The sequence below is a fragment of the Heloderma suspectum genome, chromosome 2 (genome assembly GCF_057233095.1).
Source record: "Heloderma suspectum isolate Gila_16-S chromosome 2, 16-S_ref, whole genome shotgun sequence".
NCBI classification, from domain to species: Eukaryota; Metazoa; Chordata; class Lepidosauria; order Squamata; family Helodermatidae; genus Heloderma; species Heloderma suspectum.
In genome coordinates this window covers 247,850,159-247,871,056 of record NC_139459.1, presented here as the reverse complement: position 1 = coordinate 247,871,056, position 20,898 = coordinate 247,850,159, and the positions used below count along the sequence as shown (strand labels likewise).

General features: G+C 45.3%; 1 protein-coding gene across 1 annotated transcript; it reads left to right on the top strand.

Annotated features, from left to right (window-relative positions):
• Positions 1 to 11,282: 11,282 nt before the first annotated feature.
• On the top strand, positions 11,283 to 14,535 carry DUSP1 (dual specificity phosphatase 1). Its single transcript, XM_084838693.1, has 4 exons — positions 11,283 to 11,910; positions 12,274 to 12,422; positions 12,672 to 12,891; positions 13,438 to 14,535. The coding sequence occupies exons 1-4, from the start codon at positions 11,541 to 11,543 to the stop codon at positions 13,806 to 13,808; spliced, it is 1,110 nt and encodes a 369-aa protein (XP_084694819.1). The 5' UTR covers positions 11,283 to 11,540; the 3' UTR covers positions 13,809 to 14,535.
• Positions 14,536 to 20,898: the final 6,363 nt, after the last annotated feature.

Sequence of the window (20,898 nt, the reverse complement as noted above, 5' to 3'; positions counted from 1 at the left end):
AGTGAACAGCCTGCCTCAGGCATTGGGGGGTGGGGTGAACAGACTACTAAATCAGCTTGAGATTTACTGGCCAATATGCCTGTCAAATGTATTGTGAGGGTGGGGTGGGATAGGGAGCAAGGCTCAAAATGAAACACACACACACATACACACACACACTCTCCTGTCTGTCTGTACATACTCTAGATATGTCTGTCTGTACATACTCTAGATATGTCCCATATGCTCAGAATAAACAGCTGCTTCTGTGCGTCAGGCATCAGAGCACAGTTCGTAACAATTATTCTACGATTGTGCCACTACTGTTTGAATATTGTTGTTCTTTATGAAAGAGTGATTCTTAGAGATACAAAAACAACACAGAGTCTTGTGGCACTTTAAAGCCTAACACATTTATTGTAGCCTAAGCTTTCGTGAGATACAGCAAGTTAACTTTGCATTTCCAGACTTTTGTTAAGCCAGGAAGGAAGTCCAACCCAAGCCTAAGTCACTAGAGATATTTAAATGTGATGTTAACATTACAATCCCTAGGGTTTCATGCCTTGCCTTCTCCCCCCCCCCGCCCCCTTTTAAAGGACCTTTTAAAAAAACTAATAAAGAAGAGATAAAGCAAGGGAATGTTGTCAGAATATCTCTGCCTTCTTCATATTTTAATTTTCCTCTAGCTTTTCATTTACATAATAAGTCCATGATGGTAGAATCACAGAGTTGGAAGGGACCTCAAAGGTTATCTTGTCCAAGCCCCATCCAATAGATGACGTTCACTGCTACAGCATTGCTGATAGGCCATCCAGCTTCTGCTTAAAATTTCTACCAAAAGATAATCCACCAGTTGTTCACTGTTGAACAGCTCGTACCATCACGAAATTCTTTGATATGTTTAGTCAAAATCCCCTTTCTTGTAATTTGAACATCTTCATTTGGGTCCTACCCTCTAGGTCCTAGAGTCTAGGATGTGAGATTAGAACCCAAACGCTCTTTTACACTGGCCCTATTCTGGTGTTCAGCCTGCTGACATGACAGCTAAAACTGGAGACAAAATGTTGCCATACATACAAGCCTCCCTGCCCCCCACCCACAACCGCTATGTCCCCATCCCCTATGTCCTCAATCTCCCCACATTGAGAAGAGAGGTCTGAAAAGGGCTTGAACGCAAGTAGAAGCATCCATGTGATTGAAGAAACTGCTGTATCAGGGTTTCTCACTGCATGGAGGGCCCCTTCAACTCACACTCAAGTAAATGTAAGCAGAAGCCCTCTTCAGAACCTCTCCCTCAACACAGGAAGGTCAGGAACTGAGGGCCAAAACGAACATGATGTCTAGAAGCTACATCTTATTTTCCCTTTCAATTTTACTCTATAATAGGCACAGCCCCCCCACCCCCCGATTTGGATCAGGGTCCTAGTGTGGGGAATAATGGGCTTTCAAGTTCTGGCTCAAGCCCCCTGCATCTACTCCAGTATAAAAATGAACAAAAAACGCAGCTGCTAGATACAGATTTAAAGTAATGTCTGTTTTAGACCTGAGTGGGCAGGAATGGGGAAGCTGGGAATAGGGCTTAGGCATGTGCCCACAACCTATCTCTACTTTTAGCCCTCACATGAGGAGGCTGAACACCCACCTACATAAGGCTAGTATCAGATCAGTATTGACAGTCATTTCCTGAACTGCTGAACATAGGAACATAGGAAGCGGCCTTATATTGAGTCAGACCATAGGTCCATCTAGTCCAATATTGTTGACATTGACTGGTTACAGCTCTCCAGGGTTCCAGGCCGGATCCTTTTCTAGCCCTGCCTGGAGAAGCTCCCTGGATTGAACCTGGGACCTTCTGCATGCACACCAGGTGCTCTACCACTGAGTTACATCCTGCTGGTCGTCCAGCTCCATGAAACACTGTGCTTAAGGGGTCCACAGTTGGTCTTTTCAGTCCTATGAGCCAGCCCAGGAATCTGAAAGGCTGTACCTGTCAGGAATGATTCTGAGTGTGTGGATGTCAGGGTGGAAACTGAGCCCAGAAAGCCCCAGAGCAGTTCTGATTCTGAGGAGGAACAGCAATCCATGGGAGAGGGGCCAGCTCATCCCTCCCAGGCTCAGCATCTGGCAGAGATTCCTCCTGCAGGCATTCCAGAGATAGATAGTGACCCGGGTAGTGAGGGAGTGCGGGAGGGGGGCTTCTTAGATGCTCGATGCAGACGCAAAGAGCGATGGAGGGCACGAAAAGGAGGCATAGCGCCTGTTTGGCGCGCAAGCAACGGCCGCCTCCCATGGACCCAAGGGAAAGAGGGAAGATCTCTCCCTAGCCCATAAGTTCTGGGTCTTCAAGTGACTCTCTTTCAAACGGGGATCAACTGCCTGCCTGAAGCTTAGGCCACGCTGCTGTTCCTTGCTTTAGCCACTGGTGACTAGCATCTGAAAGAGTCATTAAGTTGTAATGGGATTAAAGCTTTGAAAAGAATTCCCTTTCGTCTGTGTCTTGAGTTGGCTATTGGAATCTACTAAGAGAGGCCGTCAAGGCATTCCTGACAGTGGAGATAGTTACCTTCTCAGTCTCAGAATGGGAACAGCCAGAACTGTTCCTCCCTGGTGAGCTCAGATATGGATAGGTGTTCTTCTCAGGACCTTGGCACACAGATGGCTTGACCTGAGCCCCCCCCTTTCCTCCTCCATTAGAACTCAGGTCTCGGAGGAGGAGAAGAATGCGGGGTGTGACCTGAAGGATGCTAGAGTCCAGCGCAGAGCAAAGCAGGAAAAGTTAGAGGCGCAGCACAGACGTTCCACCCAGTTGGCTATGCGTGATAGCCTACGTAGGAGGGCACAATTGTAAGGGAGGGGCATCCCCCCCCTTAAGTTATTCTGGCAGGCAAGTTCTTGTTTCAAACTGCTGGCAACCTGATTCCCACTTGGCTCCTCTTTTGTTATTTGTAATTGTGTGGAGTAGCTGTTTTCCTTTGTAGCCTGAGAGTCTCTGAGGATTTGCATTTGTAAAGGACATGGTCGTTAACTAATAAAGTGGTGAGCCTGAAGCCTGGTATCTTGGAGTGTGTTGATTGTGAAGGGGGAGGACCAAGGGACCTGACAGTACCCAAGATACAAAAAGGATCCAAGAGAGTTAGTATGTGCTCTGTCTCATAGGATTCACGTTCCAGGCTTCTGAGGATTCAAAATGGATCTATAAACAGGCCTACAATTTTGTTGGGAATATGAACAATATTATAGATTAATAACAGACAACAGATGAAAGATCCCAATAAGTTGTCAGTGATGGTACCATTAGCCCAAACTCACAGCTGTTGGTCATTCTCTGCTCACAACTGAAAGATGTTACTGTATCACCGCTCAGCTAGAGCTGAATCCAGGCATGATGGAGGGTGCCTGACCGCTCCATTGTCACTTGCAAGAGTGGTACAGCCCAGGAACAATTTTGCCACCTCATCTATCATTTCTGTAGCCATGCTGGCTGGGGATAGCGGGAGCTGTAATCCAAAACATCTAGAGGACACCAGGCTAGGGAAGGCAGCTACACCCCAAGGTGATGGGCTGAATGGTGGGTACTTAGCTGTAGTTTGCACTTAAAGTGGATCTTTCATAGCCCTGCTTTGCCTTAGCTAGGCGTCTGGCCAGGGTGTTGGCCTGAATGGAAAAAAAGCTGGCCATTTTCCTAAGGGTTAGATAAACTGGCCGCCTTTTAAAATCAGTAAGTGGGAAGTTTTCCACACTGAAGACAATAAAGTATGTGTAGCAAAGAAGGACAATGCCAAAGAGTGTTCAAACTACCATACAATTGCGCTCATTTCACATGCCAGCAAGGTTATGCTCAAAATCCTACAAGCTAGGCTTCAGCAGTATGTGAACCGAGAACTACCAGAAGTACAAGCTGGGTTCTGAAGAGGCAGAGGAACTAGAGATCAAATCTCCAACATTCGCTGGATCATGGAGAGAGCAAGAGAATTCCAGAAAAACGTCTATTTCTGCTTCATTGACTACGCTAAAGCCTTTGATTGTGTGGATCACAACAAACTGTGGCAAATTCTGAAAGAGATGGGGGTACCAGACCACCTTACCTGTCTCCTGAGAAACCTGTACAAGGGTCAAGAAGCAACAGTAAGAACCAGACATGGAACAACCGATTGGTCCAAAATTGGGAAAGGAGTACGACAAGGCTGTATATTGTTACCCTGCTTATTTAACTTATATGCAGAGTATATCATGAGAAACGCCGGGTTGGATGAATTACAGGTCGGAATTAAGATTGCCGGGAGAATTATCAACAACCTCAGATATGCAGACAATACGCAGACAATGGTAGAAAGCGAAGAGGATCTAAAGAACCTCTTGTTGAGGGTGAAAGAGGAGAGTGCAAAAGCTGGTTTGAAACTCAACATTAAAAAAACTAAGATCATAGCATCTGGCCCCATCACTTCCTGGCATATAGAATGGGAAGAAATGGAAGCAGTGACAGATTTTATTTTCTTGGGCTCCAAGATCACTGCAGACGGTGACTGTAGCCATGAAATTAAAAGACGCTTGCTCCTTGGGAGGAAAGCTATGGCAAACCTAGACAGCATAGTAAGAAGCAGAGACATCACCTTGCCAACAAAGGTCCGTATAATCAAAGCTATGGTTTTCCCAGTAGCAACGTATGTCTGTGAGAGCTGGACTATAAGGAAGGCTGAGCGCCGAAGAATTGATGCTTTCAAACTGTGGTGCTGGAGAAGACTCTTACGAGTCCCCTGGACTGCAAGGAGGTCAAATCAGTCAATCCTAAAGGAAATCAACCCTGACTACTCATTGGAAGGATAGATACTGAAGCTGAAGCTCAAATATTTTGGCCACCTAATGCGAAGAGAAAACTCCCTGGAAAAGACCCTGATGCTGGGAAAGACTGAAGGCAAAAGGAGAAAGGGACGGCAGAGGATGAGATGGCTAGATAGCATCACCGATGCAATGAATATGCATTCATTGCATCGGGAGAGAGCGCAGGACAGGAAGGCCTGGCGTGCTATGGTCCATGGGGTCACGAAGAGTCGGACGGGACTTAACGACTGAACAACAACAACAAGCAACCTCAGCCTTATGCCTACTGTTTTAAAATTGGTTTTGGATTCAGTTCTTCATTAGTGACACTTAATTATGGTTGCAATTGTTAATACTTTTCTGAAAGAGATCTGTGTAGCCTTGGTTAATACTAGAGAATTGTAGATGTCTGGGCTTACAACGACAACATTTTTGATTGATTAAAATACCATTTGTGTCACACCGTAAAGTCAGAGTGTGTCACCCACTCTAGTTCATAATGAGCAGAGTTATTTCAAGGATCATGATGAATGGACATTAATCACCCACTGCAAAGTATTCTCAGAGATGTATTCCCAAAAGGGTTCCATAAGTACCCAGAATCATTAGATTGGTTTAAATGTACAAAATCTCTATGAAAGTAGCACTTGAGCTGGAACACAGGAGTATATTGATTCATTGGGATGGTACAGCAGGTACATTTTCAGGCTTTGTTCTCAACCATGTGAGATCAAACTGGCTTCTTCTTTAAACAGGTGAACATGGTCTCACAATTTTTATTGCCTGTTCTGTGGTTTTAGATTTTACAAAGCTCCTAAAATCACATGCTGAAAACATGTGTTAGCATCTCTGTGTTCTATGCTTGGTAGTTATTCCCAGCCATTGAATATGTATGATATTTTGATGGCTTGCTGAAACCCAGTAACATTACTGTCGGGTATGTCTCATTCTTGTGTCCTTTCACTGGGCCTAATGGCCTCTTTGGGGAAGCAATCTACTAGTTAAGAATATTTTTTTTCACACTGTGCTGTTTTCATAACCATCTTTGTGGAATGAGAGTGGAATTTATTCCTAGAACATGGCATTTTTAGTTCACAGTCTGTCACGAATTCCTGGAGTTGTTGTACCAATAATAACAATAATGAATAAATAAATAAATAAATAGAAATGAAAAAACATGAGTCTGACCATGTTTTTTTCTAAGAAAACAAAATCTGGATTGGGTTTGAGTCTTGAATTTTGGCACTGAACCTGCTGAATGGAGACAATTGCGCAGTCAGTTACAGAAGGCTGCCAATTTGCATGCTAGGAGTAAGTTTGCTGGAGGTTTAAACCATTTGAAACCTTACAATAAATTCAGAAAAGTTTCAACATTGTTGAAACCAAAAAGTATATTTTTAGTCCTCATGATTCAACACAGACACATATTTATGACTGAAGTGTGCTGGGACGCTCACAAATGAAAATAGTATAACTGAAAATAATCAGCTGAAGAGAAGATTCTGGAAGTTTATGGCATTTTTGGATAAGATAAAGATTGGAAAGCAGCCATACTGATGTTTGCTTCTGCCAATAGCTGAGTGTTGCAAAAGTTCTCATATAAACAGTTGCTTACTATTTAAGGGGAAGTAAGATGCCTGTGAAAAAAGACTGGGGGAGTTGAAAATGTTGTGGAAAAGGTGGCAAATGGTTTGAAGGGAATCCAAACCAATTTGTGAGCATTCAAATGGATGAAAATATAATTTTGAGAAAAGGTATTGGAATGAAAGAGAAACTTGGATGTGAAGATAAAAATGTGAGAACATAATAATAAAATTGAGAAGAACTGAGGGAGAAACAATTTAAAAAGTCACAAAGCAAAGTAAATGCAAAAACAAACCAACAACACAAAAAAATAAACAAAGCAAGATTAGGAGAGAGTGATGTGGGAATGTATGTACTGATGTTTTCTAGCAATGTAATAGAAATAGAAGCAGCCACCTCCAGAAACTCTTAAGGGAAGACATACTCCAGTTGTTTGGGATAAGCTGCTCTGTTGAAAGGGTATAATAGGGGATTTGAACAGCTCCACTGCCAGTTACTCACCACCAGTCAAGGCCTGTGGGTTTGTGAAAAAATGACTATTGTTACTTCCCATTAGAGTCTGGGAAGCGTTAGTTAATGTGAATGGGTATGCCAGTACACAAGGCTAGTGGAGAATTTCAAGGTTACAAATCGTTCCTCGTTTGAAAGTCCTTAAATGAGTCTAATCTAAACTGAATGAATAATCTGGTGGGTAGGTGTATCTATACACATAGGTTCACATGCATGCGCATGCGCACACACACATACACATGGAAATTGTTAACCACAGTATTTAGGCAAGATTGGCACAGAAATGCCTCAAAAGCATTTCTGGCCTTTTATAAAAGATCAAGAACCATCCTTTCCCAAAACAATTGAAGAGCTTAGAATCTGTTTTTTTCCTGTTCATTTTGCATTACATTGGTTTTCAAATTGCTTTTTTGTATTGTCATATTTAAAATAAATGCATGTAGCTCTGTCTCATCAGGAAATATTAGATTTGGACATATTCAGGCTCAGCCAGAGCAGGGGTGGGCAATCTTTTTTTCTCCCAAGAGCCACATTCCCTTGCAGATAAACTGTCAGGGGTGGCATGTCAATAGTGGGTGGGTGTCAGGGTGGACACTGAGCCCATAGAATCCCAGAGTAGTTCTGATTCTGAGGAAGAGCAGTCGCTCCCGGGAGAGGAGCGCGCTCCTCTTTCCCAGGACCAACAGCTGACGGAGATTCCTCCCACCAGCATTCCTAGTTTAGTTAGCAGTCCAGGGAGTGACGAAGCACAGATAGCAGACTTGGTGGATGCGCGACGCAGACACAGAGAGCGGCGCCAGATGGAGGGCGCGGAAAGGAGGCGAAGTGCCAGGTTGGCGCGCAAACAACGGCTGCGCCCAGAGGCTCCGAGGGAAAAGGGGAGGGACTCTCCCTAGTCCTTAAGTTCAGGGGTCTGCCAGTAATTCCCTTTCAAACGGGGACCAACTGTTCCAACTTAGGGCATAGGTAGTGTGCTGCTCAGATCTAGTTGCAATCGGTATAGTTGTTAAGTTGTAAAAGAAGAATAAAGTTTTGACAGGAATTCCTTTGTCTGTGTCTGGACTTGGCTACTGGTTTAGACAGAGAGAGACCTCCAAGGAGCCCTTGACAGTGGGGGCAAAGGCAGTGGTGGGCAGGGCCAGAGCCAAAATGGGGTGGTCACCTTTTTTCTCTTTTTACCACCCACTTTTCTCTCCCCACATCTCTTCCTTCCCACACTGTGGGCTGCCAGGGAATGGAGAGATTGCTCTTGCCAGTGGTCTGAACTGATCACATGCAGATGGCTTTTGAAAATAGGTTGAGGGCTGCACGAAATTAGGCCAAGGGCTGTTTGCAGCTGCAGGGCTACAGCTTGCCCACCCCTCAGGGCCAGCCCTGCTATTACATGGGCTCATGTGCCTGCATCAAACGGTGAAGCCAGAGGAGTGGCAAAGTGCTCCACTCCCCCGCCCCCCCCCCCGCCTCAGCCAGGAAGGCCTGCCGCTGCCATTGCCTCCACCAGTGGGTTCCCCAGAGAGCCCTGCCAGCCATCTGTTGCTCTCAGGGAAAGCCACGCAGCCAGAAGAAACAGCTCCTGTGGAAGCCCAACCATGTCTCACGAGATCCTGTGGGAGCCCAAGATCTCGCAAGATCCAGGAGGCCACTTCCACATGGTACAGCAGCAAATGTAAGGGGGTGGCTAATGGGGGCACTTGGTGGCGAGAGGGAGGGTGGCGAAGCGGGAGGCGGTACAAGTTGTCTCTTGCTTCAGGCAGCAAGAGAGCTTGCTCCAGCCCTGCCACCCCTGACCTAGAGAGTGGTATGTCAGGGCAATCTGTGATTCTTCCTAAAAAGGTCTGGATGAAATCATCCTACACATGCGTCCTACAAAGCATTATAAGGAGAGACAAAGGCCCCAAGGGAGAAACTTGCCCTTTAAAAGTCTAGTAGGGAGCAGTAGATGGGCAAAGGGGTCAGCATCCAATCACAAAGGCGCATGAGAGTTTGCAAGTAAGCTGGAGCCCAGAAGATGGTTGCTAGATCCTTCCCTCCTTTAGGTTGTGTACTGGATTAATTCCTAGGCAGGTTGTCCCTTCCCTCCATTGGAGATGGGAGGCTGTTTATAAGAGAATACATTCCACAGAGGGGCATAAAGAGGTGGCTGTGACTTTGTTACATCTTTAAAAAATGTAGGGCTTTCATAATAATTTCGACAGTATTATATAAGCAATCTAGTTATCATTGTGTAGCCGTTTTTGGAAAGAAGAAATTACATCCAGGATTCTGTTTTCCCCAGCATGTACAATAGTCAGGGATGATGGGAGTTGTAGTTTCCCCAAGAGTGTATATTCTGAGGCACTTCCCATTAGGAGGAACCCAAGAACCCTTTAGCTTCATTTCAGATAAGGTGAGCTGCGCTTCAATCCTGTTGAAATTAATGGGTCATAAATTAGTCACAACTGACTCGACCCACTGATTTCAGTGGGACTTAAGTCAGACTTTCTGCGGTCTTCAGGACAACCCCAAAGTAAGAGGGTGAATAATTATTCTAGCTTTATACTCCACCAACAGAAGCTGTTAGGGATAAACCCCAAATAGGTTAGGAAGGGTGTAATTCAACTCTCAGACTGGTTGATTGGGATATCGGGAGTGATCCTGCACTTCCTCTTTCTCCAGATTGTTTGTTCCCTTTGGCACTTTTCATGAGTGCTAAATGACTGTTACGTACACACATTATGTAATGCATTTATTTATGTTCCCCTAAAGATGGGTCAGCCCTGCTGAAACGGAAGAACAATGCTTTTGTCTTTACAAACAGCATGCAAAACGATGTTTATGTTGCCTTCAAAACATAAGCTTTCCAAATGGTGCTATTGAGCCATCTGTGCTGCTTGGCTTCACAGACAAAAAGGAAAAAAAAAAGATGCCCCTTAAACAACTGATAGACCAAATTATGCTAAACTGGAATATACCCCAGTTTAGCAGAATTTGATCGAGAAGTTGTGATATATGAGTAGGTTTAAAAGAAAAAGTGCTTACACTATCTCATCCAAGTGCTTGATTGTCATGTAGGTAAAGATGTTGACTGTTAGACTATTGGCACACACAGTTATATTTTAACTGTCAGGCCATCTTAAATGCATATGTTTGCATCAGATCTTTCAGGAATCCCAGAGCTATTAATAGTGTGGATTTTTTTTTTAAAGGGGAGGGGAATGGACTTTGTGCATACAGTAGTTCAAGTGGTGTTTATGTTGTGTGTATACCAGATCAACAAGTGAACATGGAGGCAACCACAGTCTGTGTATTATTCCTGTTTCTGTATTCCCCCATCTCAGGGGCTCAGGGTGGGCAAGCAACAATTTTAAGTTTTTTAAAAAGACAGATGAATAATTGAAAAAACATTATTACAGTTACCCCAATGTGATTAACTATGACCAGTATAACCCAATCCACATAAGAAAGCTACGCACCGCTTCTAGAAAATAGTCTGTAAACCGAATTCCACAGTTGTGGGGCAGGCATTCGCCTTTACTATTTGGACTTGGGTGCATGGCTGGTATGACGGAGAGTGCTCTACGGGTGCAATTCTATGCTGGTTTAGACAGGGAAAAAAAAAATCCTAAAGCTCCCAGCATTCCCCGGACAGCATGGGGAAGATCTCAAATTTAGCAGATCTTAAAGACGAAGACGGCTTCGAAGTGAGGCCTTGATCGCGCAATCGCCCTAAATCCTTCTCCGCCTCTCTTTCAGTATATACCAAACACCATGCTGGGAATCTTCCCCTTTTGCTTATCGAGGACGCCTTGAACGTTTTACAGAAGTGCGGTCTCTACGAATGGCAATTAGCAGTGCAATCCCATGCAAGTTTACTCAGAAATAAACCCAATTGCGTTCAAAGCTGTTTATTCCTAAGATAAGGTAGCCCTCAGTGAGTTAATTTCAACCAGCAGAGGGCAGTGGCGAGGCCTAGCGCGGCCCCCGCATACTAGCCCTCTAGGAGCATATGGATGTCGGGGAAACAAAAAGAATGAACGGGGGCTGCGTGGGCTTCTGACTTGGGTGAGCGCGTGTTGCTGTTGCACGTCGCGTGCCCTTTAATCACCGCCGAAAGGCCCGGCTGCGGCGGCGGCGGCGGCGGGAGCCCTGGAGGGGCGAGGGGGCGCGCGCGCCCTCCCCAGCCGCTTGGGGCGGGGCGGGGCGGGGCGGGGCTCTGTGCGCCTCCGAAGTGACTTCGCTGCTGAGCCCGCTCGATGACGCGCGCACTTTCGGCCTGGGAGTGTCCGCCTGGCGGCCCGCCAAGTGACGTCTTCCCTGAAAAGCCGTCACGTGACAGGGCTCCATTCACAAGAGGGGGACCGAGCCCGCAGCTCCGGCGGGTATATAAGGGCAGGTTGCACCGCTGAGCGGACAAGCCAGCAAAGCGCTTACCAGACGAGCGAGCAGCAGCAGCGCCACGCGGCTGCCTAGGAACAAGAGCCAAGTCCGAGCAACTAGGAGCAGCAGCTTCTTCGGGCACCTTTGGGATACAGGCACGGGGAATAAGTGGCGAGGGGCTCGCTTGGCCTCGGGTCACGAAGCGCGAAGGCAACAGGGGGGCCCCGAGCGCGCCGCTGGTGGTGGCCTCTTGCCCGGCCGCCCGCGCTGCCCCCTGCCCGGCTGCCCGAGCGATGGTCAACATGCAAGTGTGCGCCCTGGATTGCGAGGCGCTGCGCGGGCTGCTCCAAGACCGCGCCTTGCAGTGCCTGGTGCTGGACTGCCGCTCCTTCTTCTCCTTCAACTCCGCGCACGTCGGCGGCTCCTGCAACGTCCGCCTCAGCACCATCGTCCGGCGGCGGGCCAAGGGCGCCATGGGGCTGGAGCACATCCTGCCCAACGAGGACGTGCGCGCCCGCCTGCTCAGGGGCCTCTACCACGCCGTGGTGCTGCTGGACGAGCGCAGCGCCGACCTGGAGGCGCCCAAGCGGGATAGCACCCTCTTGCTGGCGCTGAACACCCTGTGCAGGGAGGCCCGCGACACCCGCATCTGCTTCCTCAGGGGTGAGTGCTGGCAGGGAAGGAGATCCCCTCTTCCCTGGGAATCCATCCATCCCCCTGGGCTACAAAAGTGGATCCCTAAAGCCAAGGCACACCCCAAGGGATCAAAACTAAGCGGGAATAAAACAGTGCTGACAAAGAACCTTCGTGGCCCATTGCAGTCCTGGTCAAATTGCAATCCTAGTTGAATTTTGTAAAGAGAGGGCCAGCTAGTGCAGTGGGAATCAGCTCTCTGTGACTAAGTGTGTGTGTTTAGTAACACAGTTACCCTAGGGAGCCTTACCCACCACCCTTTCCCACCTACCCCTTGCTAATGAAAGACAGTTCTGAAAATATTAACCCTGTTTTTCTTTTATCTTCTTCCAGGAGGATATGACGCCTTCTCTTCTGCCTGCCCTGAGCTATGTACAAAGCCATCCGCTCCTAAGGGTCTGACCTTGCCGCTCAGCACCAACAACATGCCTGGCAGCGCAGATTCAAACTGCAGCTCCTGCGGGACCCCTCTCTATGATCAGGTCAGTTGCAAAGCAGCCCAGAATCAAACAATATTTGGGTTCCTCTCCCCATACAGTTGTGAAACTGACTGTCTGAAATGGGGACACATCACAGAGAAGCATCCAAATATTCCAGTTGGAAAGAGAAGATGTTTCAGACAAAATAGATTTTTGATATAGCAGAGAGCAGTTGTACTGAGACAGCGGGGAGGGAAAGCTATTTTTACGGTGGGATTAACAGATCGTGTTCCTCTGTTTTCTCTATTCTAGGGTGGACCAGTGGAAATCTTACCTTTCCTGTACTTGGGCAGCGCCTATCATGCTTCCAGGAAAGATATGTTAGATGCTTTGGGGATCACAGCCTTGATCAATGTTTCTGCCAACTGCCCGAATCATTTTGAGGGACACTATCAGTACAAAAGCATCCCGGTGGAGGACAACCACAAAGCTGACATCAGCTGCTGGTTCAACGAGGCCATCGACTTCATAGGTAAGCAAATGTTCTCTCTGCAGCCTGCACACTGAAGTAACGCATTTAGAGTATCTCTGGGTGCCAGCACCTTAACAGACATCCCTAACCTCCTTTTAAACTTGTGATACAAGGTATTTTATGTGGGGACTTGAATAGCACCAGCTGAAATAAATCTGTAGCCATACTGGTGCTTGTGCTTCCTTGGAGGATAGCTTTGCAAAATGCCAAGGACATCTCAGGCTTTATACAGAGAGTCACTGACTCCAGTAACATGGGCATTGCAACCCTCAGTAATCTGAGCCAGTCTCATGCTGGTAGCATTTTCTAATGTAGCTTTTTAAGCTGGAATGAGTGGCACTGGTTATTACCATCTTGGAGTTAAAAGGGAGCATCCATCTCCATTGACCAGCAGTCTTCCTTTGTGCATCCATTCCTAGCAAAGTGCTGTGCTGCTATAGATGGTCAGGAAAGCTTGTCCTTTAAGTGCAGAAAGTGGGAAAGTGCATTTGAAGCTTTGCAAGAAAACGCTTGCTGACCTTGATGTTTTGCTCATTGATGTTTCAGACTCTGTTAAAAGTGACGGTGGGCGAGTGTTTGTTCACTGCCAAGCCGGCATCTCCCGCTCTGCAACCATCTGCCTCGCGTACCTTATGAGGACCAACCGAGTCAAACTGGATGAAGCCTTTGAGTTTGTGAAGCAGAGAAGGAGCATCATCTCCCCCAACTTCAGCTTCATGGGGCAGCTGCTGCAGTTCGAGTCCCAGGTCCTTGCTCCAAACTGCTCAGCGGAGGCTGGGAGCCCTGCCATGTCTGCCTTGGACAGGGGAGCATCCACCACGACTGTGTTTAACTTCCCAGTCTCCATCCCTGTCCACTCTTCTTCTAGTGCACTAAGCTACCTTCAGAGCCCCATCACCACCTCTCCGAGTTGCTGAAAGGCAGGGGCAGGCTGACCCTCTACAAACAAAGACTTGACAGTCGTGCTTACCTGACAGGTGCAATAACTTTGGGGAGGGGCAGGTATATGAGCTTGCATGGGTCTCCCTTTCATCGCAGCTATAGAGCAATACAGAATCACCAGCACAGATGACTCCAGAAAGCAAGGCTCTTTCTGCTAGATGATCTTGGCTGAGATGCATTTTTGACCAATATTTGGATGCCTATACAAAGGAGACAAAGCACATGGGACAATGCTTTCTACTCCTGAAATATTCCTCTTACAGTTTTCTGTCTGTGTCAGTCTGTTTCACTAGTAAATATGACAGTATTCTCATTCCCTGGGCATGCTGGGCTACAGTAACACCATCCCCCTTGTACATGAAAAGTCCTGATATTTATTTATTTTTTAATGGTGTTACTTCATTGTGTGTTTTGCCATTTTAAGTCTGAAGTTTCATTTTTCTTTTTCTTTTTTTAAAAAAAGAAAACAAAATACCTCAGTATTTTTTGGGTACTGTAACCCTGTAAATATATCTTGAACTGTTTCCGAAGCACTGACATCGAAAGCACAAAGGACTGCTTGTGTTCTTTGTTTGTTTGCTGATTTATTTATGATGTGAAATAATATATTTCTTCTTATGAAAGAAGATATGGGTTTTGTTTATACCTTTTTATACAAATCAAATAAATTATGACATTTCTACTGAAGAAAAACATTCATTCTTGTTTAAAAAAAATTCAAATGCTGAAAAAACAAAATAAGACATTTTATTTAATTGATTACATTTATATCCCAACTTCCTTCCAAGGAGCCCAAGATAGTGTACGTGTTCCTCCTCTCTCTCTCATCCTCACAACAATCCTGTGAGGTGGGTTAGGCTGAGAGTCAGTGACTGGCCCAAAGTCACCCAGTCAGCTTCATGACTGAGAGGGTCAGGTCTCCTGAGCCCCAGTCCAACACTCTCTATGGCACACACATCCCAGTGTGTGGCTTATGAGATGCAGGGGTTAATTAGCTCCCCCACCCCAAGCCACCACTTTGCCACTGGCTTCACCTTTCCCCACCACTATTTTACACCTGGCACGATCCTTTGGTGTAAAGGCCTAGCTGCATTTTAGTTCAGATTCACTGTGCTCTTTTTTGTTTTTTTTAATTACTCCAGTGTTTTATTTCCCACAGTACATTCTGTAATTTTGTATCAGTTGTACTAATGGCCTTTGGCTTGCAAATAAATGACATGGCGCCTGGCTCTGGTTGGTGGACCTTAGATTTCAAGTGCAAGACAAATGAGACCCAGGAAGCCCAAAGTTTTGGTGCGGGAGGCTTTTAAAGAGCACCCTTTACCTGAAATTGTAGCCTGGGTACGAATCGTGGCTTGTTCCTCCATCATCCAGATGCCAGAAACTATACACAGGTCTGCAGCAGTGAAGCCATTGGTCTAGGCTGCAATCCCAGTTAATTTCAATGCTGAAGATGCCACCCTTGAAACATATAGAGGTGCACTTTTAAATTTATTTAGGTAATTATTTGTATAAAGTATTGTTTATCTCGCTTCTCAGACAAAAAGTCTCCTAGAGTGGCCTGCAAATAATCAGTAAAAGAAAACTGTCCCTGTTCACAGTCTTTGTGAAGAAATAGAAGATGCCCTATTGCACTCTGCAAATGGAGAGAACTCTCTACTGCAGTGGAGAGAAACACAGCTGCTCAGCATACTGGGGGCACGTAAGGCACAAAACAGACAATTAGGGCTGTCAGCTCTGATCAGCTGTTGAGAGGAGAGAGGAAGAGGAGGAAAGGGGGTTCCTAGATTGCATGTGGTACCACCTCCATTGCCCCCACTATCGGTAATCTACATTGACAGTAGCTGAGCTAACAATAGTCTGAAAATGATGGAAGTTAATGGGATGAGGTGGGTATATCCTTGAGTACAGAAATGGGAGCTTAGTCTTCTGCCTCATGACTGGTCTGGATTAGGACCCTCAACTCCTGCAACACATTGTAAGCAAGCATCCAGGCACATCCATTATGACATTAGAAAGCTAGATGTTAGTGAGCTGAGAACAAATAGTAGTACTTTACATAGCAGAAATGGGGTCCAATTCTGTTTTGGTTCCCCCCCCCCAATTTTGTTTGGACAGGCTTGTGATTAGCTACTTTCTTGGTTGCGTGGGGTGGGGGTGAGTAAAAATTTCCTGAGGTAACCAGGTCAGCTCCAAAGATTCTCACACAGTTTCTGTTGTCAGCTTTGCTTAATGCTGGTCTGGTTGGCAGGGGGATTTTCCTCTCTCCCAGACTGAGACTATAATTCAGGGGTAGGCAACCTGGGGGCCCTTCTGATGTTTTGGACTTCAGCTCCCATAATCCCTGGCTGTTGACCCTGCTGGCTGGAGCTTATGGGAGATGTAGTCCAAAACATCTGGAGGGCACCAGGTTGCCTACCCCTGCTCTAATTCTAAGGAAAGGAGAAGAGAGAAAGAGGCCATCATGAGTGCTGGGCCATGGAAATGTAGGTGGCCAAACTCTCATTAAATTAAAATGCTTAAAAAAAAATGTTTTTGCTGGTCACTCCTTTTTTGAAGGAAAAGCAGTCATGTGAGGTCCTTCTTTGGATAAGGGCACTGTGTGGTTTCCACCCCAAACCATCCCCCCATCTAATGGTGGCAGTGCATCCTGTTTCTCTTCCTGTCTTCTGGGAGCACAGGGTCTGTGTGTTTGGTAGGGCAGGGAAGAACGCATCGAGGGGGAGCTCGAGACAGCCTGGCTGTTCACTCTCCCCTTAATCTCTCCAGATGAGGTAAATCCACACTGTTCTCATTTCACAGATGTGATGGCAAGTGATGGTGCTGTCTTAAGGGCACTGAAGAGGTGTGGCTGAGATTAGTAATCTCCCCCCACCCAAAGTTTTAGTGTTAAAAGTTGTATCTGGGATACGTCAGTGCATTGCATGCAAGGTAATATAATGTGGACCCTACACTGGGATCTGGTGAATGTCATTGGGCAGATGCATTTAAATAACATGGATTACTATAGGAATTATGTGTGCATAACTCTGCATAGGACTGTCACCAACATGTCATTTGTTGGAATCATTCATCAATTGTTATAATGCATCCAGATATCCTTGAATATTGGGTGTGTTGTAGTCTTTTTGATTACTCCCATTTTACAGGTGGGCAACTGAGGTCACACAAACTAGCTTCCCTGAGGCCAGACAGTGGGGATGTAGCTAATCCAGGATTTGATTCCATCCTATTTTAACCTCAAGGTGAGTGCCCTAGGCAATGGACTAAACTATTTTTTGTATGCTATCTACCCTTGGTTTCTAGCAAAATTTGTCACACAGGATCCACCATTTCCTTCCTTTTTGGAGTTATTTATGCTGTTAGCTGTGCTAAAAAAGAAAAGCAGCATAGACAGCCATTTTAGCTCTATGTCTTTAAAATCTGATGGGTCAAGCTCTGCTTTTCTCTGCCTTGCAGGCCATTTGAATCACAATTGAAGGTGCCACTAGGAGGAGTTTATATCCCAGTGACTTCATCTGAAAACTACGAATCATTAAATCAAGGCCTGAAGACCAAGGTGATGTGTGACCACTGGTTAGACCCTTACTTAGTGGTTGTGGGGGCTAACAGGAGCAATCACTCAAACATCCCATTGTGATCTTTCGTTAACTCTTCTCTGTATAAATCTAGATTCTTTTGGAGATCATGCCCTTGGTTGGAAAGCTTTGTATGTGAAGATTTCCATATATTTTGATTTGTATAGGGAAGAAAAAATAACAATAGATGACATACATGCCCAAACGGCCAAGAAGAAGCATAAAGCCAAATAAACAAAGATTCCTAATATTTATTGTGTGCATGAGGACTTGAATATAATATTCACAAGTTAACTTTTCTATATCCTGTTCCCATACCAAGACTTGGTAATTTCCCCAGTTTAGACTGGGGTGCCTTGGTTCAAATCCCCATGCAGCCATAAACTGCCTGGATGAGTTTGATATAGTCACTATGGGCAAGTTCACACATCATGCTAAGCCACCGTGAGAATAAGCCACGGTGGATGGGTGGGAGGCTTGTCTGTTACTCCTGACAGACAATCACCCACTCAGCAGCTTGCCATGGCTTGTTTCCCCCTCGGTCTCTCAGTCCTCCTGGCTGTTGCTGTCACATATACCTAGGGCCTTCATGGCAGAAATCCTCATTCCCTACGTCAGCAGCCTTTCTACAATTGGTCCGCTAGGATTGCCAGCTCATGAGGGAAACTTCCCCCCACCCCACATCAGATCACCAAAGGGATTTCAGTTTCTGAGCCCTTATGAACATGGGAACACATTCACAAACTTTTAATTTTTATTTTAGGGGTCTTGCACAAGTGCACAGAACCACAAGGCCACCTGTCTATTATTGAACCCAATATAGCCATATCCCCCTCTTGTCAATGTCCTTGTCAATTTCATCCTCCACTTAGTGCTGAGTGGGTAAACATATGAAAATTTCAAGGCACACAAATGAGGCAGATTGCTAAAAAATATGCAAGTTTCATGGCAGAGCAGTAAAACCGAGGGGAAAATTATGCAAAATTCCTACAGCAGACATTCACTCCTGCGCATTTGCACAGGACTGAAAAAAAATTATGAATGCATTCAGGACACTCTCCAGTGACCTTCCTTCAACATTTCTATTATTTTTTAAAATCCATCCTGAGGCAGAGGATGTTGAGAAGAGATGAGGGAGGATGGTGGTGGCACTAGCAAGATCATGAGGAGCAGCAGCGGTTTTCACCACTCTTGCTGGGCGGCTCTCTAGCTGTTCCTGAGAACCCATGATAAAACCCCCCTGCCAGGTTCACACATCACAACCAGCCACTCTAAACAACCCTACTACAAGCCATGGAGTAGTTTGTTTGCAAAAAATAACCCATGGCGGAAAGCTGCTCCAGGTTCGGATATAAGCCACCCTGCAACCACCCACAATAACAACCCACCATAGCTTGGCATGACATGCGAACCAGGTCTTACACTCAGTGTAAACTTCTTCAAAGGGTTGTTGTGAGAATAAAAGCGGGGGAAGAAGAAAATTATGTATGCTATCCTGAGCAATTTGGAGGAAGAGCAAGGTAAGAAGCAGGAGCAGAAGCAGGAGTTAAAGTATTATTGCAATGCTCTCTACATTGTGCAGCCTTAAACACGTTTGGAAACTACAATTGGTGCAAAATGCAGCTACCAAAATGCAGCAAGGTGGTTGGGTCATATGACATCTATCCTACATCAGTTGCATTGATTACCAATTCATTGCCAGGCTCAAATTTAAGTCCTGGAAAAAAACCTGGTCCCAGACTGTTTAGAGCGTCAAAGGTTATCTTAAGAACCACCATTATCCATATGAGCCTGCCTAGGCTTTAAGATCAGCATCAAAGGCCCTGTTCTCTGGCACATCATTAGCAATGAGCCAATTGATGGAAACCTGGGACAGGACCTTCTCAGTGGTGGCCCACAGTTATAGAATTCTCTCCCTGGGGAGGTCCAGCAAGCTCCCTTCCTATTTTTAGACAATGCTTGAAAACATTTTTCTCCTGAAAACATTTTGCCATTGACTCTGCTCTTTTTACTGTGTTCTGCTGATTTTTAATGCTGCTGTGTATTTTAATGTTTTCTTTGTTTTCTATTATTGTGTTCTGTTGCTGCTTTTAAGGTTTGGGAAATTACTTTGAAATGTAGAGTAAATTTTTTAAAAAGTCCATCGTGTTTCAAGGTATTGTTCCCTTCCCCACTCCACCCTTCCCTCAGTTTCTTATGTAACAGCTATTTCTGCTTGTGGTGTGGGCAGTACAATGAGATCTCACCTTTAAACCAAAGCACACTCAGTGGAAAAATACAACCTTGGCAACCTCCGTCTTATGTCTGATTTTTTTTTAAAGGAAAAAAAAAAGATTCTACCTACTTAATTGAATTTCCAATGGAATTCAATTCCCTGATGAGCTGCAAAAACTTGTTTTATGTATTTCATAGAATAGAACCCATTACCTGGCAGCCAATCAACTTTACAAGCTAAGTGGGCACCTGACTGCAGTTCTGGGGGCAATTTAATGTTCTTGAACAAACCCATTCCAGCTGATTGCAACTTGTGCTCCTGAGGCACAAGGCCACACTGTTATTTTTTAAGAGTTTTATTTGTGTTCAGTGATTTATTACAGAGGAGGAAGCGAAGGTTATTTTGATCAAAGTTCTTTTTCCTGGGTTTAGATGTTCCCTAATATCTCTGCTAGGTACTGTATACATCCAAACACACACACACACACACACACACTATAGTTTGATCTGCCTACGTAAATTATGGCACATAAATTGAGTGCACTGATACCCAGCCTGCTCTTTATTTAACACTCCCTTTGATCTGGGTGTTCAATAACCTCTTCGTATTAGTGATCTTTCTCATTTCCCCACAAGTCTGTGTGTGTAACTTTAAGGTTATATAAGTTTGTAATTACACAGTTGCCTATATCCCCATGGAAACCACTAGGAGTTTCCCTTTTGTGAGGAAGGCAATAACATCACTTCCTGTTGCTGACAGAACAGTTTGTCATGAACTGGTAAAAAGGCCTGTTGGTGCTGAGAGGAACTTGCTCCAATATTAGCCGGTTGCTATGCCATGCTACAAATACATGCACAGCTTCACCGTCAGCATTGTGGCCACTGACAGGGGAAGGGGCTAGGGAAAAAAATGCCATTTGAGTGTAAATGAGCAAGCAATGATTTTAGCACACACAAATACACATAACTTGTACATGATAAAAACACTATCATTACCCATGAATTACAGTACACAAATAAACACTGACATATGGAGCACACAGGATTCTCAGGGGGAGTGTGTGTGTGTGTGTGTACATATATATACTGCCTCTGAACTTTGTTAGAGAACTGTGTGTGTGCATGTTAAAGACTGCCACACATAAATAATCCCTTGGAATCCACCTAGTAAAGTATGTAAAGTATGACATATAAGATAACTGCTTGAAAGCAAAATTACATCATCATATAAGCTGGCAAGGTAGGCTCATTTCACTAGTAGTTGTTTTTTCTC

Coding starts and splice junctions, on each gene's coding strand:
- DUSP1 (XM_084838693.1), top strand. CDS start 11,541: ATGGTCAACATGCAAGTGTGCGCCCTGGATTGCGAGGCGCTGCGCGGG. Junction 11,911..12,273: donor CCGCATCTGCTTCCTCAGGG/GTGAGTGCTGGC, acceptor ATCTTCTTCCAG/GAGGATATGACGCCTTCTCT. Junction 12,892..13,437: donor CGAGGCCATCGACTTCATAG/GTAAGCAAATGT, acceptor TTGATGTTTCAG/ACTCTGTTAAAAGTGACGGT.